At 39.2% G+C, this 18,201-nt stretch overlaps 1 protein-coding gene across 2 annotated transcripts in view; it reads right to left on the bottom strand.

Moving 5' to 3' along the window:
- LOC307031198 (myosin-10) overlaps positions 1-18,201 on the bottom strand; it is a 59,083-nt gene that overhangs the window by 29,108 nt on the left and 11,774 nt on the right. Inside the window, exons 3-8 of one of the 2 annotated variants that reach the window (XM_079668086.1) lie at positions 15,036-15,192; positions 4,356-4,383; positions 2,497-2,599; positions 2,132-2,161; positions 1,886-1,900; positions 1,375-1,392 (exon numbers count right to left, since the gene is read on the bottom strand). In XM_079668086.1, coding sequence (XP_079524212.1) covers positions 1,375-1,392; positions 1,886-1,900; positions 2,132-2,161; positions 2,497-2,599; positions 4,356-4,383; positions 15,036-15,192 — 351 coding nt within the window. The remainder of the gene's footprint in view (positions 1-1,374; positions 1,393-1,885; positions 1,901-2,131; positions 2,162-2,496; positions 2,600-4,355; positions 4,384-15,035; positions 15,193-18,201) is intronic. The other variant, XM_079668087.1, reaches the window with a different exon arrangement.

Raw genomic sequence — 18,201 nt, 5'->3', positions numbered from 1 at the left:
GGGTTTCAACCAAAAAACCTTTGTTTCTACATAAACACAAGCCTGTAGTGCAACTTAGTAGCTGGAAATTGTCCATTGGCAGCTTCTACCCATCTGTGTGGTCTGCTGTACGCACATAAACACAAAGTGCAGATTACAAACACCGGTGGGGGGCCAATTAGGCAGCATTAGAAGTTGACCCACATTCCTGATAGTGAGCATGCCAGGCTTCTGACAGCCAACAGAGCTGCCTCCCTCACATGAGGCGGACAATTGTTGTGTAGCTGTGATAAACATGTAGGCAACCTGAGAGGACTCACAACTACTGATCTCCCGAAACACATACAAAATCATTCTTGTCATCTCCTATAAAACTAATTGTTCTGTCTTTTTAGAAAGTATTTAGCTACATGCATGTCTCTCATCAAAGTGCAGGCTGTCTGTAGGCAATGGAGCGTTACTTTAGGACAGATTTAGTGGAGGTCTCAAGGATAAGTAAGTTTTACAAGTTGCTCTTATCATCAGCAGAAGAAGGAGAATTGGGAATGACATGCAGTGTGTGGAGAGGTACGAGCCAAAAGGGAGAAATCATGTGGGACGACAAACCTTCTAGGCTTAATATAACTCAGTGTATGAAATCGCCCACTACATGCAGGTCAAGTGGTTAGGATGAGCTGGCTTGAACACCAGTGAAGCACTTTAATTTATTTTAGGTACGTTTGCTACATATCTTGTGATGTAACTTTTGCTGTTGTCTGATATCATTAGCTGTAATTACAACTGGAAGATATTCATTCTTCTATTCAGTAAAAAATATTCATTAATTGATAGAAAACTAACCAAGTCTACCAATTAGACTTTCACGGACTGACTGATGAAGCTACATCATTTGATCTGATTAAGTTTATGCAGTTACAAGAAAGATTTGGATAATGCTTGGTTTAATTATATCTTGTTTTTTCCCTGTCAATCACAAATGCAGACACCTCTGGATATATCTATAACACAATCTACCAAATGTAAAACAATATTGGTTGAAAAAAAAAAAAAAAAATTCCCTTTTTTCTAATTGTTAATCCATAGTGATAGCATGGTATCTATCTGCTTAAAGAAGCACATTAGTGTATACACAGAAGATTAGAGCAAAGATTGAGCTCAATGAGGGTCGGGGTCCTCACACTGTAAGTCATGTAAATGTTAAATGTCTGATAGAAGAAGTATATTTTAACTCAGTGAGGACAGGAAGTACAGATCATGCAGTGTCAAAGTTAGGTTGATAAATACTGCTGGATGACAGTTGCTTTCCAGGTTCAAGAGGAGATGGAAACAGAGGGGGATAGCACCCCTTTTATATTGTTAGTTAGGCGAGATAGGTGAGAACTACATACTACTCACATAAAACAGGGATCCACTCTGCAGGAATAGGGAAATTCAATTGTTATCATGGAGGGATAATAAATTGCATTAATGTCATGGATACAAGTTAACCTGTAATTCAAGCTAAACATTTTGAATGAGGCCTTATTGCCGTCACCTAGGTATAACCGACAGCAGTCTAATGATAGAATTACAACAGTTGATATTACAATACATCAGTGGTTTCGTAGTTCCTCAGGTTATGTTGCTAAGGTCAGGTGACAACAGTCTGATACACAAATATAATATACGCCTTGCTTTGGCCATTATTATCATTATTGCAGCAGCAGAAGTGGCTAGGCTTCATATAGCTTAGCATGGCTCAACATGTGACAACCATATAAATACATACAACATGCATATGACTGATTCTGTGAATCATAATAATGGCAAGCACATTTAAAGTGTGGTACGTCTAACAGAAGTCATTCACATAAAAACACACTTAAGGGAGACTGAGAAATCATGCAAAGATTTGAAATGTACTTACAACTGCATTTTGGGCCTGACAGAGAGAGACAATGTAAAAGCTAAATATGCTGTTTTGAGGTATTTAAACATATTAAAGCACACTAAGTGTAACCTGACACATCTGGTGTCTTCAAACTTATTGACAGTGTTTAATTATCCCATTTCAGACAGGCCTTTTTAGACCAAAAGTAAGAATGTTTGATAAGAAAATGTGAGTCTAGCATGCACGACAGAACATGGAGTATAAGAAAGTAAAGAGACTTGCCTGTTGTTTCACTGGTTTGGGGGATTCTGGCTGTTTGGTACAGATAATCAAATGCACATTGTTAGATTTTGTACACAAAGGGCCATATTGCTACAGGAGCTGGTATTTATAGAATAAAACCCCCTTATGGTCAAGCTGATCATTAGTTATTTATAGTGTTTGTTACTTTTAATACATTTTTAATGGGGTCAAAATAAACAACCTAGTTTTAATGGATTGTGGGGCCATGACATGGCATAGGGTTAATGATTCATTTGTTCATAAAATTAACGTTAGTAATTCACCTTTTATGGATCTTTTCAGTCTCGTCTATGGCTTTGAGAAGATATTGCTTAAATAACTTCGAGCGATGAGAGAATACTCACAGGCGTGTTGTGGTCTTTTCTTCCTTTGTGGGAGGAGGCCACATGTGCCAGGTACTGTATGACCTTTTTTGTGTTTTCTGTCTTGCCAGCTCCTGACTCACCTCTGTGGGACAAAGGACACACACACAAAACAGACATCTTCAGAACAGTGTGTGTGACATACTTAACTCTTCAGAATCAACCCTTTAAGTCTAAATCTCAGTCACTTGTTGATCTTTAAAAACTGTATCAATAAAGTTGACCGTCTCTTAACTTTACAGATTTGCAGGTGCTTCTGGGTGATGACAGAACACAAGGCCTGTCCTCTTTTCAACAAGAAAGTAATGTGAGAATAATATTTAGACTGAAAGAATATTCTTCGTGAGTGTCTTGTCATGTGTCTCTTTCTCTGCAGTTATTTTTCAGCGTGTCAGTCAGGTTTAGTCCTGTGGTCGCTGGCCTGCTGATGTGCAGCCTGATTTTATCTGCTCTGTCATACAGTGACCACGGCATTGAAAAACTGAAACAATTCTCCAAGCCATGCAAAGATTTTAGGGAAGCAGTTTAGATTTAGAGCATACTTGAGGTTTTACAGTAAGCGCACATTTGCATACACCAAGTATGCATAAAATATTGTTTTTCTTTCAGATAGAGAGAGTGTGATGTGGCTGAGAGTAAGGACTGTGTTACTGCCAGTCCTTTAGGCTGCTGTGAACAGAGGGAAGTCATGGAGGGATTATGTCTGTTTTTTTCTCTGCTCCCATATTTCAGAAAAATATACACAGGTGGCTGACTTTGACATTATTTAGTTTGTTAGTGTTTTATATTATTTGCAATGAGTTTGGCACAATCTGAGCACCAAAGCCAAAGCCCTGGAGATCATGCATATAACTTTTTTGTGTGAAAGCATGAATATATCCATCTTTTGTTTAAAAAAAGAAGCCTTAATGCAAACTACTGACCCTCAAACTATATTTTGTTACCGTTCTTGAGAGGTGTTGAACTCTAACTCTAGAGTATGATTTTATTACAAATTCGAACCATTATTTAAACAAAGCATTATATACGCGGGTTGAATATGACCTCATTTGTATAATATGTTATTCATTCAACATTTTTAAAGTCGTCCCAAAATTATATTTTCAGCTTTGTTTGTGTTGGGGTTGTATTTTGTTAAATGTAAAGTTATTTTATAAATGACAGTCTGACACACACTATGCATATAGAGGGTGACACCAACTCCTCACTATTCACCCTGCATGAGTAACTGGGCTGTTGCTGGTTTGTGTCTTTATAGCCTCTCTGACATTTTCTTTGGTGACATTCCAGTCATATGTAGACACTTGTCACTGAAAGGACGCCAGAGGGCTGTGTAGCAAAAATGTCAGGCATTTCTCAGACCCACATTTCACACTTTCTCTCAAGTAGTGACAGTCTGGTCAATGTCACTGAGACACACAATCTACAATGACTGTGAAGGCCCGGGGCAGATCGTTCACTTGCACTCCTGAACTGTAGTTTAATTACCAGTGCATGTATTATTGTCCCTTTGAATTGCATTTATTTCAGAGGAACAAAATGCCAGAGAATGATATACTGCACCAAGTGATGTTATTTCCGAGAATAAAAAGGGGGGAAAAGACAAGAATAAGGATAGTGAATCAACCATGAATTGTATGCTATACAGTGTGGACTTAGGGCTCAGTTTAACTCATAATAAGACCCGCAGGCATAAAAGTATAGGCTTTGGGTTACCAATTGTTTAATCGACAACCAATAATAAACCAAACAATATGCTGAAATAACAATCGTTTCAATAAAGTACAAGAAATGTTATTATACAATTGATATTTATGAAGCAACTGAGGCTGTATACTTACGTGCAAAGAATGGATTGGTCTTCTCGATCTGTGAGAGACAGGAAGAGGGGAAGAAGCAAGAACAAATTAGACCTCAGCAGTCTTTGATTCAGTCTCCACTGAGCTTTCTCAAGGTTTGATTGACAACCTCATCACCAAAACACCATGCCAAAAGTAAAGTCTTATCAGCAGATGGCGGATTTATAGGTCAAAGTCAATCTTAGCCCATGTGAGCTTGACATCAAATGTTTTAATATCATGTTTTCACAGCCCGTGCCTCGTTTTTTAGTAGGATCAGGCTTCACATCATTTCACCACAGGTATTTCCTGGAATGCAGAGAAGTGGCACTGTGAAGTCAAGTCACTGCACAGGAGAGATAAGGCAACTATATAAGGCAACTAGATAAGTAGATAAGGCAACTATAATGTCAGATTTATATATTTATTTTGTATTGGTACTTTAGAGGTTGCTGATCCAAGGTAGGATTTTGAGTCCTGGCGAGAGAAATCGCTGATTAGGTAAAGATGAACGATCCTGAGCAGAGAGTCTTAGGGAATGCATTTTAAAGCTTAAGTATCTACCAGATAGTTAGGTTGAAGAAGCCTTAATAGTGTCTGTGTCATGTGTTTGTCATACATTTAATATTTTTAAATTTCATGAAGTCTCTCTCTAAAAAATGTTGGCTAGATTAGTTAAAGGAAATGTGCACATATTTGACTGACTATGGCATCAACCTTTCACAGCATGGTGACACAAAGAGTGATCCAATTCTTGAATCTTTTCTTGTGAAAAATGTTGATGTGAGGTCTGCTGAGGGCAATTTATACTGTGGTCGTGTGGAGGTAAAAAATGATGTCTAATGTGTGTCTCGATTAACCTCCGGGGTATTCCAGTTTGAAATGCCTTAAGAGCTCAATAGGGTGAATTAATGGTGATGATGTCATGGGAAAACAGTACTCTGTCTTCCTGTCGATGGCCCCCACAGGGACAGGGCCTCCTGTCAACTCCCATGGCTGGCTAAGCAGCAAGAAGTCCAAAGATAAGATAAAAGCAATCAGACGCTCTGCACTCTATTCTTCACTCTGTAGCGCTTTGGCCCTGACAGCAACTGTGTTAGATCCATTCAGTACGAACAGACGCCATGTCATGATTAAGTTAATAGTACAATCAGGACTATGGATCAAGATTATCATCTTTTTGGGAAACAGTTGTATTAAACTTGAACATTTACATTTCCAACAATAAAACATAATCTTTAAATATTTGAAATTATCTTTGTTGTTGAAGTCAAATAATGAATCCCAAAAATATAAATCGCAGGTACATTATCATTTGCTCTGTAGCCTTAAAAATGTTTGGAATCAAAAAGCAGTTCATCACAGTGGGCTTAAAACAAGCACCTGCGATTGGTGCGACTGTTAAAAGATTAATTGGGCATCCATTTTATTTAATTCTGGCTAAGGCAGTTTCCTGTATTTGATGAGCAAGCACCTGGTCATGAAGTGTCCAGGATCTCAGAGGCCATTAATACTGTAGTGTATTGCAAAGTCAACATGTTTGTTAATTAAAGGAGTTACTGCTGATTGGCAAGCAGCTGCATTAGTGGATTACCTTTGGAGAGGTTAGCCATCAATAACTCATGGAGAGACACCTTTTTCTCACTTTAAGTATAGCTGTGTGACCGAACCAAAACCATTCATGTGTACCTAAAGGTGTCCTTTTAAGTTTCCAAATGTAATTGAGTAGCTCAACAACAGTCTGAACAAAATATTGTAAGGCAACAAGAGTTTCCAATTGTGTAATTTATTTGGAACTGAAGTGGTACAGCAGGTGAAAATATAAACACAGTGATAAATAATGTTCCTAATGTAGCAACCCCCTCTACGTCAGAACAGTTAAGTGATCTGTTTGAGCAGCATATAATACAAATAAGATCCATGGCAAAGGAAAGTAAGCTTTTTGCAAAAACCTATTAATTTCATTGAGTTCCTCTGCCATTCCAGCAAAAAGCTAAGACGATATAAAAGATTAAAATCCCAGAAGTAGATGTGGATAACGAGCTGATCATTTAAACATAGAGCAGCAGAGCACTCTTGGTCCCCGACTGTGATCTAATCCTGCTCAGCATGGTTAGTCTGATGGCTCACCGATCATGAAATATGGTTTTATGCAAACTTTTATTTTTACTCTAGAACATATGACCTGCAAGTTTAGAACCTAGCAAGTCATCCTATGGTTAATCTGAAGGGGTCACATACATATTTTAACTGCTCAGGGCCCACATATCATGTTGCCACTCAATGTGATAACATGTAATTTGGGGTGACAAGTAACCATTGCTTCATTTCAATGGTGTCAAAAGCCATAAAGGTTAGCAACTACTCCCCTCAGACAAGCTGTGAATATTTCAACTCATTTTGTACATGTTGATTCCCGGACTGGACCGTACTGCCAGGGGTTTCCTGGACTGAAGTGCTGACTGTGCTTTTTCGAGGTAAAACGGTGGAAAGTTATCTGACTGAGGACACAGCTGAAAGGCTCATCAGGGACAGCGAGGGTTTCCTGGCTTCCACCAGGAACTTCCTGCAGTTAAGAACTGTAACAAGGGGAATTGGACACATGCATTCACACACAAACCTGCTAAAGCTATGGCGAACCTTCAGGATCTCTCAAGCTACGACGGCCATTAAAGCACACATGCAAACACAATTCATCATTAGCCCCCCGAGTCTTTTCACCCATCCTTACATTCACACCCCTATCTGAATCAGACACAAGCGGCACTCAGAAAGCTCTCCTTTATCAGACTCGCCGCAGACACAGACAGTGGAAAGATGTGATCCAGTCATTGTGAAACCTCTTGCTTCCATTCAACAATTTGCCAGCCCTGCTGCAGCCTTAACAACCGCTCCAGACTGTTAGGCGCTGATTAGTGGCAGACGACTGTGGGTCTGTGCAGATGAGAACTACTAACAGGGGCTGTTATTTCCGTAACATTACTTAATAGTCATACGGACTGTTTTGTGGGTTTCGCATGATTAGCGAGGCTCTTGCCAGCTCCACATGACTCCATTATGTTGGGTAGACTAGTTAGTGAAGATTTTCCCCAGGATATAAAATATCTCTTTGTAGGAGAATGCTGAGACATTTTAGTATTTTAAATATTGAATCAGACCTTTTTAAGGACAAAAACATGGACATTTAGAACGACACAAGCTACAGTATGTAGTATAGATTTGGATAAAAGTAGCCATTAGATTGAAACGGTTTGCGTCAATGGCTTTACAAACTGGTGACAGTGAAAAATGTGACTATGTCTTGCGGCTTAGACATAAACACAGCAGCTCTGCATGTGGTGTTTCTCCCACTAAGGAGAGGAGGGGGGGAGAAAGGGAGCTGATCTCAGCTCTCGACAGTGAGCTCATTGTGAGGCTGTGGCTCGCTGGGCCTGGGCCAGTGTCTGCCACTGATGGCTAAGGCCTGTATTTGAAGTGCAAACACTCACCTCAGGAACCAGTCCTGCACTCTAATCTAGCTGTTACTAAAATGTCACAGCGGGATAAAAACATTCAAAGAAACCACAGAGATGTAAATAGCACAACTCATGAGCTAAATGTTCAGGGTAATGAAGACAAATCGCTGAGCAGCATGATGCTGTCTCATTACCGGGAGGAAATAGAGCTTTGTCTCTGTGCTGTCTGCAAAGACAACAAAGCTATAATGTTAATTATGATGTTTTCTTAGCAATACATGCTTTATTAAGCCAATACCCAAGTCATCAGTTTTTATGTAGTCTTGCTGACACAAACACTCAACAGAATCATTACCTATTTGGTAGGAGTAATGTCTTAAAGCAAAAAGGACTCTTAGTTCGTAATGTCATTTTCTACATTCCATTGTTTTTACAATGTGTCTTCTTTCAAACAAATACTGCATCTCATGAATTTCTAATGGCATACACTTTCAAATGATGATCTAAAAGGCAATCCTGCAAATGTAGCCGTACCAAGCAATGACCCAAGGCTGCTAAAGGCTGTGATGACCAATATCAGAGGAAAGACAAGAAAACTTGACCCTCCAAATACATTACTATGCTTGGACTATCATTTATATTTTATTTTCAACTAAAATCAAGTTGGTTAAGTACTCCATGTGGCAATTATGGGATTTGCGATGAAGCACACTTGGGTGGGACAGGAGTATTGGCATAAAACTAAACTATAACAACAGAAATCTTAAAGCATCGCTGATTCTGAAGAATTCTGGGTGTCTTTAGTGTCCTGGCATGGAAAAGCAAACACCTTGAGCAGTTATACTTATGACATTGTGCCAAAAACATTACTTGTAGTGAAAACCACCCTTGAATGATGAGATAGTAGACTACAAGCTTTAGGAATCCAAACTATAACATATACTAAGTACCCTGTATCAAGATTGATGCAAAACAAGTGACATTTTACCTTTTTAGAGAGGTTTAGAAAGAAAAAAAATACTTCTGGGGTCATTTGGGTGTATTTTGGTATTTTGGGCCGTTTCTCTGGAACCCATTGGTCGATTTTGGTGATTGACACCTCTTTTTAACCGTTAGAGCCAATATAATCAAGGGGAGGTTCCTAAATCCATCTAAAGTGAGAGTGATATGCACGCAGCTTGCCCAAAACCGGAAGCTCCGTCACACTCGGAAATACGAATATTGCCATAAATATGATGATGGATTATCAGTAATCATTTCAAAGTGACACAGAGACATTGGATTAACCTTCAGCAGCGTTTGTATGCGTTTTAATGCCATTGAACACAACTTTTGATCAGAAAACAGCAGAGGTAAGACGTATTTGCCGTTTTGGCCCCGTAAAGCTAAGTTGTGTGTTGTCTGGTTTCGCCTTTTTGGCATTGATGAACCAGTACTTGCCATTCATCTAACTACACCTTTCAAATTTGAGAATACTACTTAATATTGGTTAAAAAGGGAGTGAACTCACCCTTGACACAGAAATATCTGCCATTAAGGTTTTAAAAGCCAAAGCAATCAATCATTTCCAACTATCCATTTGAGCTTTTTACGGCAAAGGCCTCTAGTGTGGGAAGAACTGGGACTGATGCTTAAGCCAAGGATTTCCAGACGGAAAGAAATGCAAAGGAGATCCAAAGTTTTAGGTTTCCCATATGGAGCCTTTCTAAGAAGGAAAGTCTGTAAGGAAATCTGGGAATAGCTGTGCTTGAAAAACATTCACAAAATGATTTAAATTTAATTGAAGGTTTTCATGGAAATACTGAAGCAAAGAAATGTACGAAGAAAACCTGTGAGTAATATCTACATTAGGTGCAAAAAGAGCTCACATGTAATGTTTTATTTAATATAGATAGTGACAGAAAGACAAAGCATAACTAAATCTCGTTTGGATTATAACACTATATCGTGAACTACTGCTCAGTCTCCCTTCCACTAGTTGATTTAAAAAAACGAAAACAAACAGCCACCAGGTGAACTTCACAAGTAAAACTCATATTGACCAGTCAATCCGGTCACTCAGGGTGACAACCAAAAAAAGGTATGATAGACCCATATCTTAACATTAAATAAGGGGGAGGAGCAATAACAAGGAAAAGGGGAATCAGTTGAACTGGCAATCGCAAAAAGAAAATTCCCTCAATCAGTCAGAAAAGCTTTTTGCTTAACGTTTGTGTTCAGCTGGAATTAAGACACTACTGTCCCTAATTGGACTAAAGAAAAGACAAAGTGGGACTGACCTTTTCATTTGGCAGAACGAAGAAGAAAAATGAATCACATTTAGTGTTCTTCTCGTAGTTTTTTGTCACCTGTCCTTTTAGAATGCATTTGAAAGGGGCTATAAAATAACACTATAAAGTAATAGATAAAGGAATAGCAGCTAACTGTGCCAGTCATTTAATGATACAGCTGTGAGCTTCATGAAGATCTCTTACAATGAAAACATGAGTGTTCCTTCAGTTACTGACTGAGCGGTTTCACTGTCCACAAAAGACTCTGTTCCAGTTGTTTTTATAAGGAAAAAGATAAATCTCTTCGGAAAAAGAACTGTGAATGTAAACCTGTCCTCATCCACAGCTCCTTGACTACAGCAGTGGATCACTTTTTCAAGAGAACAGCCAAAACGCACTTTGTGCTTAGTGTGCTCCAGTGTGCCCAGGAGGAGGTTTGAGGTTAAAAGAGCCCGGCGTCAAGCCTCAGTTCAAAAGGCCATCAAAGCCATTACTGTTTGCTATGGACCTCAATCGTGCCAGGTGGGCCAGTGTACGCTGTGCCATTAAAAACATTCCCTAGCTAGCTTATTAAACATTCCTGACAGTATATATTACACTGTGCACATCACTGAAAACTTAATGGACACATGCCTTGCATTCTTTAAACACTAAATGTAATCGTATATCAAAATCAGCCATGCTGCTGACATGATACATTTGACGTGAGGGGAATAAAAAAACTGGGCTTTGGTAACAACATCGCTGAGCTATGATGGCTCTAGCTGGACTCGACCTAACGCCTGGATTAGACACCAGGGAGTCTTTTACCATTTCTACTGAAACAAAGACCCCCTGTATAAAAACTAGACATGTCCCGATCTGATCACGTGATCGGAGCCGATCACGTGATTTTCAAAAGATCGGAATGGGGAGGAAAAAATCGGGGATTTTTTAAAATACTTTTTTAACATTTTTTATTCAATGTCACAAAACAAAAATGACCATGTTCAATTCTTAAAGTCATCCTGAGGCCTTAGTTTTGGTTTCAAATTACAGAACATCATGTATGTGTTGCTTCTTTGGGGCTTGTCTTCATAGACCTGGTTGCTTATTTCTCTCAAATCTGGCAACAGAGTGGGCAGGGCGCAGTGTCTAATTGTAGCAGTAAGCTAACGAGTACTGAAAGCTTTATTTTGTTTTGATCCAATGCTGCACAACTGAACTGATCCAATGCTGCTGTGAAAAAAAGAAGCTATATCCATGTTGGATAGAATATCCAATTTAAATAAAAAAACAACCTTAAGGGACAACTTGAATGCTTTTTTTTCTCTTAATGCATTGCATAAAGATCGAATCGGGAAAAATCGGTATCGGCAAATTGTCAAAATCAAATGATCGGAATCGGATCGGGAGCAAAAAAAGGTGATCGGGACATCCGTAATAAAAACCCCACCTAGGGACACTGTCAGTGCTGATGCCTGTCCACTCTTGGAAGCTATCGCAGCTGCATACATGACCGTTCTTTGACACGTTTTTTATTAAAAGCATCAGCATTTTCCTACGATACATTAACAGATATGATCAAATGTAGCTTCATGTACTGCAGCGAGTTCACCTTGACTGAGCAGCGAGGGTAATTATGTAAAGTATCTGGACCACTAATCAATGACAGATGTGCAAAAGGTTCTGGAGGTCTGCTTAAACACCCTGTCTTTGTTAGGTAACACTTCATTTAACATCCCATATGAGTTCTGACTGGCTTCACACCAATACTGAGGTAATTAACAGATCCCTGCGAGGTTTAGACACCCTTCAGCTGTAGATGCAGTTAGCCAATCTGTTTGACTCCAAAGGTCATAAATCAATGGCAACAAATTATACGTCTCAAATGTTCTTTCTTGTTCAGATGGCAACTGACACTGCAAAGTCTAAACATGATGTGTGAAAGTCTGATATTCATCACTGTGATTTAATGAAACATTCTGTAATAGCACGGTATGGGCCGGGCAATATGGTGACCTATAATGTGAGACAACGCAAGCTTGTCAAAAAGGTTGCCAGACAATGTATACACTGTTAGTTATACCTTTCATATATTTTATTGTACAAGAATAGAGCTTTAAGTATCTTTTGTTTCATTATTCTGTTGATAATGTTTTCCATTTATCAAATTATTGTTTATCTTATTAAAATGTGAAATAATGGTCATAAAAATGTCCAGAGATCAGGTCCACATTTAAAATTCTTGTTTTGCCCACCAAAACCCAAACATATCCAACTTACAATGACAGAGAAAAGTTGAAAATGAAGACAGTTTTCTAGAAATTGAATAATTAATAAAATGATTAATTGAAAAAGCACTATACTGCATCATCATTTAGAGGACTGATTTACAGTATAGCAGTATTCAATATTTGTTGGGCATCAAATGTATTCAGAGTCTTGATAAGTGAGGTGTTTTCCATTCCTTTCTGGCTCTTTTATCCGTGAACTGTTAATTGATTTTACAGAAAATGCGTAACACTACAGTATTATAAAATGACAGAAACCTTAGTAGACAATTTGTCGCATATCAAATAATTGTGATAATATCAGCCTAAGTATTTGGGTTTCAAAAGTCTTTATTGGCCACTTGGAGAAAAGAGTCAAACAAAAACAACACCAGTGCTAATCCGTGCAGCTGGATGTTATTACATTAACCAGGTTGCTGAAATGCTCAGGGCTGCGGCTGAACAGCAGCTGGCCTCCACTAATCTCCAACCTACAAACCTCCTTTTGAACCACACTGTTCATTCTGAAACGACCACAACTGAAAAAGGGTTGGAGTAGCGGTGCATTAAAAATCACAAATCAGGCTTGAGTAATCCAAGACATAAAGTAAACACATGCAGCGTCTTGGGGGGAATGAAGCTTGTGGTCATTTACTTAAGAAAACAGAAGTATGTTCAACGCATTAGTAATTGACAGGTTGCCCTGCCCTGCCCCCACGTGTTTGTGTCCATCCATGTAGAAACGTGGTGTGTAGAGAATAGAGGGTGTGAAGAAAAGAGGAGGAGGTGATAACAATAAAATAGCGGGACGAAACGACGAGCTGGCAGAGTTCAACAAAACCCACAGCAAGGCAACTACTGAAACTGTTCCTGTGCTAGAACATCATCAGCTGGGAAGAGATAACTCCATTTAATCAACATCATCATTAGACCAAAGCCTAAAGACTACAAATACAGGAAAACTATGTTTATAAACTGAATATTTGTGTTAAAAATGGGGAAGTAGGTATGTAGTAAGTTAATGTCTTACGATTCTCACTTGTAAAGAGTTGTTTAAAAGAGTTTAAAGAGGGGGAAGCAATCATCAAGCTACTTGTTGACATGGCCGAAACTTGCTTCTGTGTACCAACACGAGGAAAGCAAAGCCGAAAAGGATTGACGGGACTGTCCAGTTTGTCACCACCCCCACTGGTCGGCCCTCACATCCACACAAAGGACTTATTGTTGAGCACAATGGGGTCACCCTCTCTGTTCTCGCTGGTCTGATCCCAGTCAGTCACTGCTCTTAGAGCCTGGAAACTCGCCAACGATCAGGCAGGGATCTTTGAAGACATCGTTCTGAGTGGACGGCCTTCACTTACAAGATTGTGTTTCTTTCTAAATGTTCAAAAGGTTAAAATCATATCAGCGCGACAACCCAGGCAGCCTAAAAGCCACAGATGCACTGGGAAAGATATGCAAACTTTTTGAAAGTCAGCACTAAGCCACTATTCATATTTGTGTGGAAAAACAAGAGATAGTGGCTTGAAAATGACTATTAATTAGAGATGTCCTGATCCGATCACGTTATCGGGGATCGGAGCCGATCACTTGATTTTCAAAAGATCGGAATCGGGAGGAAAAAAATAGGGGATCGGGATTCTTTTTCTTTTTTTTTTTAAATACCGGATACTTCAAAAAAAAATTTGTATTCAATGTTACAAAACAAAAATGACCATGTTCAAGTCTTAAAGTCATCCTGAGGCCTTAGTTTTGGTTTCAAATCACACAACATCATGTATGTGTTGCTTCTTTGGGGCTTGTTTTCATAGACCTGGTTGCTTATTTCTCTCAAATCTGGCAACAGAGTGTGCAGGGCGCAGTGTCTAATTGTAGCAGTAAGCTAACGAGTACTGAAAGCTTTATTTTGTTTTGATCCAATGCTGCACAACTGAACTGATCCAATGCTGCAGTGAAAGAAAGAAGCTATATCCATGTTGGATAGAATATCCAATTTAAATAAGAAAAAAAAAAACCTTAAGGGACAACTTGAATGCTTTTTTTTCTCTTAATGCATTGCATAAAGATCGGATCGGGAAAAATCGGTATCGCAAATTGTCAAAATCAAATGATCGGAATCGGATCGGGAGCAAAAAAAGGTGATCGGGACATCCCTAGTATGAATGCCCCCCAAAGCCTGAATTGAATTATGATTCTAAAAATTGTAGCTTTATTTAGTTTGTTTCATTTTTGAACTGTCAGCTTGTGCAGTAGGTGAAATGAACATGCTTAGATTTTTTCAAACATAATTTATTGCCCTTTTCAAAACAGGGCATTCCTGAAATGACCCGCAAAATCACAAACTTGATGTGGAGCATTTGAGAACAACATCTGAGAAGACAGAACAAACCAAGAACAAACTTTTATATTTTGGACAAACAACTTTGATACCTGGGCACCGGTAGCCCACGCAGATACAGTATATCAGCCTTTAGTACAAAGCAAACAAAGCACATCCTTGAATGTTGGCTGAGACATTTCAGGTGGCATTGAAATTACTTAGATAATCACATTATGCCTCTTTTCACATATAAAATAAGTTGAGTGGGTGTGACCTTTTAAAAAGGCGATGCAGGTGCTCAGGTTTAAACAAGCTAGCTTTTAACAGAAACAAATTAAAGTCCATATATTGACATTAAGGGCATTTTGAGGTAAGGTAACACTTACCTTGTAACATGCATCTGTACGCAGACTCTGAGATGGCGTAGATGTGAGGGGGCATTTCGTGCCTCTTCTTGCCCCTGTACATCTCAATGATGTTCTCTGAGTAGATGGGCAGGTTTTTGTAGGGATTGATGACCACACAGAAGAGACCGGAGTATGTCTATAAACAGAAAGGAAAACATGGTTAAAAGTCAGACAGCAACCCTCCCATCATCATTAGCTCACAGATACTATTTTACAATACCTGTAGAATTATATTTGTATTCATTACCCTAACAATGTTTTTTCAGTCCTAATTTAATTGCTATATTAACATTTTTCCTTTCCGCACCAAAACAAAAAGGCCTCATTCAAGAACATTTTAATACTTTGTCCTCAACGTCTATATCCTGAACATCTAAAATGTTTCATGAGTCGGTGCAACTTCAAATTGGCTACCAAATGAATGGCTACCTGTTCTGCTCTATAGCAGTGGTTTGTGATGATCCAAAAGGGGGTGATTTTACTAACTGTAAAGTGGAAGGGTTCCTCAGTTGAATAATGCAGGGTGACATGCAGGCAGACAGGGGAGGACGGGGTTAATCCCTGACATGTCTGCTGCTGGTGATCTCCATTAACTCAAGAGTGCAGCGGGTAGACAGCAGACACTGCCGGATTATGGCTGTTTGAGTCACACATCAGTGACTGGGATTAGACATCTTGAAACAACATAACAATAGAAATGTTTATTGCTGAATGAGGAGCACCCATCTATCCATTGATAATCATGCTTTAAAGTTGAGATTTAAATAACGTCTTCTCTAATTAGCTGCATTAAACATTAGTTGATGCAACGTTAATGACCTTTTACTCCTATAGGTTGTGTGCCTCCCCTTTTTTCACCTTTCGGACCTTTTTGTTTAGCTGTCCTGCAAAGCCACATTCTGTAAATGATGTTGTCTGTGATGGCCGGTGGGCTGCAGGGGCCCCGGGCCTGTAACCCAGTTGTTGAGCTGGAACAATGGTGACATGACCAAAGCATGCTGTGTGAGGGGGGATTTTGTCTGTGTGTGTGTGTGCGTTTGTGTGTGCGCGTGTGCGTGTGTGTGTGTGTATGTCTAAGTGAGAGAAACACACTGACAAACACATCACAACCGTTGCCAGGTTGGAGGGTCACACCGCACCATCACACATACACAACACATATCTGCCGTCTGATACTGGGGAGCCTCAAATTGCATTGTGATGTTACTGCAACTCCAGCTGGGCCGTAATTCAATATTATCACTTAATATATACATTGTTTATTATGGCATAAGTTATATTTAAATATATTATAAATTGTAGGATATTGTTCTATTCACATACAAAATAAATGTTTGGCTAACCAGAGGCTAAACATTATTCATGTTGTAATATTGTAGTAGATATAGTTGAATTTCAACATAATAATGATGTTAAATCATTCAATTTTACCCCAAAAACTATTTAAATACAGATTTTAATGAAATACAAACGCTGCTAGCAATGGAGCCCGAAGGTGTAAAATAAGAACTCTTGGATGTGCATATATTACAGTAACACACTGGTGTGCTGTTGTTGGTCATGTGTGTGTGTGCGTGTGTGTGCGGTTTATGTCACCAGATGGCCTTCAAAATCCCCCTGCGCTCCTCTTCCGTGTGCACAGATGCTTTAGACACAGCTCTTTGCCTCAACCTGGCCACACAAAGATTTTGTTATTCTGAACTCGCCAGCAGCAACACTTTGAAACATAACTGAGGCCAATACTCACACCTTGCTAACTGCAATTGCCTTTAAAAATATACCCCGTGCAACTCAGGATGTACTATAGGCCCCTCCCAATAATTACCCCCTCCCAGGCCCCTTCTTATGGGCGCAGCGCCAGGCAGACAGATCAGCGCTCCTGACCCAGCATGGGCCACATGCAGAGGGGAGCAGCGTGACTCAGCTGGCTGTCCTTGGCGGGGGACCCCGGGGGTATTTGAGGGATTAGTGGGAGTCTGAGGGCAAGCAGTTGGACACCTACACAACCAGGCAAAACAACAAACCAGCCAGCAAGCTAGTTGTGATTCATTCCTTTCTCAAAATGCAGACTTTGACTCAAACAATCGATACAGTCAGTTTAGGCCGCTGAACAATATCAGATTTTTGCCAATATCTGATATGCAGACATTTTTAAACTTGTTTTGCCAGATTGTCAATGCACTGCAGTCACTGATTTATGTGTATATATTTGTTCCACCTAATAGTACAATTATGTTGTGTAGTTTCCTTAAAAACTTTTTTTTTTTTTTAAAGTTCTCACTCATTCACTGGGCAAAATGACTGGACTGTCATATCAGAGAAAATTGTTTCTGGACGATGCCTACGTTTCATTTGAAATACTTTATTTACAGTTACTGAAGACGTGAGGATATCATCTACTACATATGCATCTCAGAGATAATGCAGCTGCATATTTTGACCAAATAGATGGGTTTGAAGAGCTAGTCAACAAAGTCCTAAAACAACAACTCAAGAGAATGTGAGGAGGACTCTGAAACTGTTGAAAGGGCTCCCATCCCTCCGGAAATGTCCAGATAAATGTCTGGGAACCAAGCAGTGCTTAGCAACAGGGCCTCTCTCAATGGGAAAAGGGGAAACATTTTCTTCTGCTATTGCATGAATCAGTGCCCTCCATTCAGAACTTAGTGGGCTAACTGGGCTGTAGCATATTCTTAAACACTGAAAATCATGTGTCTATGCTGACTTCCTAGGGAAATATGAATTCCATTTGCCTCACACAACACATATTCCATTATTGCCTGGACACAATATGAAGTTTGGTTCTCTTTATTTCACTCAACAGCACTTGATTAAAATGACAAACCTATCATCACTATGTTCTTTGCTGACTACCTACAAAAGGAGCCTTATTCAAACAACTGAGAGAGTTGATCCTACACGACAAAATTCAACTATTAACATGATGCAGTAAAAAAAGAAATGTTAAATGCTAAACATAGTGTGAGAATGTATAAACAATACACTGTAAATATAACGTTACCGAAAGGATTTCTGAAGAGCCCATGTGAATGAGATGAAAGTAGAGCCATCATTGAAGGTCTATTTCTTTATAAAAGATATTTGGGAGAATCTTCTGTTCAGGTTTCAGTTGTGAATAAAGAGA

This window comes from Notothenia rossii (assembly GCF_949606895.1).
Source record: "Notothenia rossii genome assembly, chromosome: 1".
NCBI classification, from domain to species: Eukaryota; Metazoa; Chordata; class Actinopteri; order Perciformes; family Nototheniidae; genus Notothenia; species Notothenia rossii.
The sequence above is the reverse complement of the archived record's forward strand: the minus strand, read 5'-3'. Positions and strand labels throughout refer to the sequence as shown.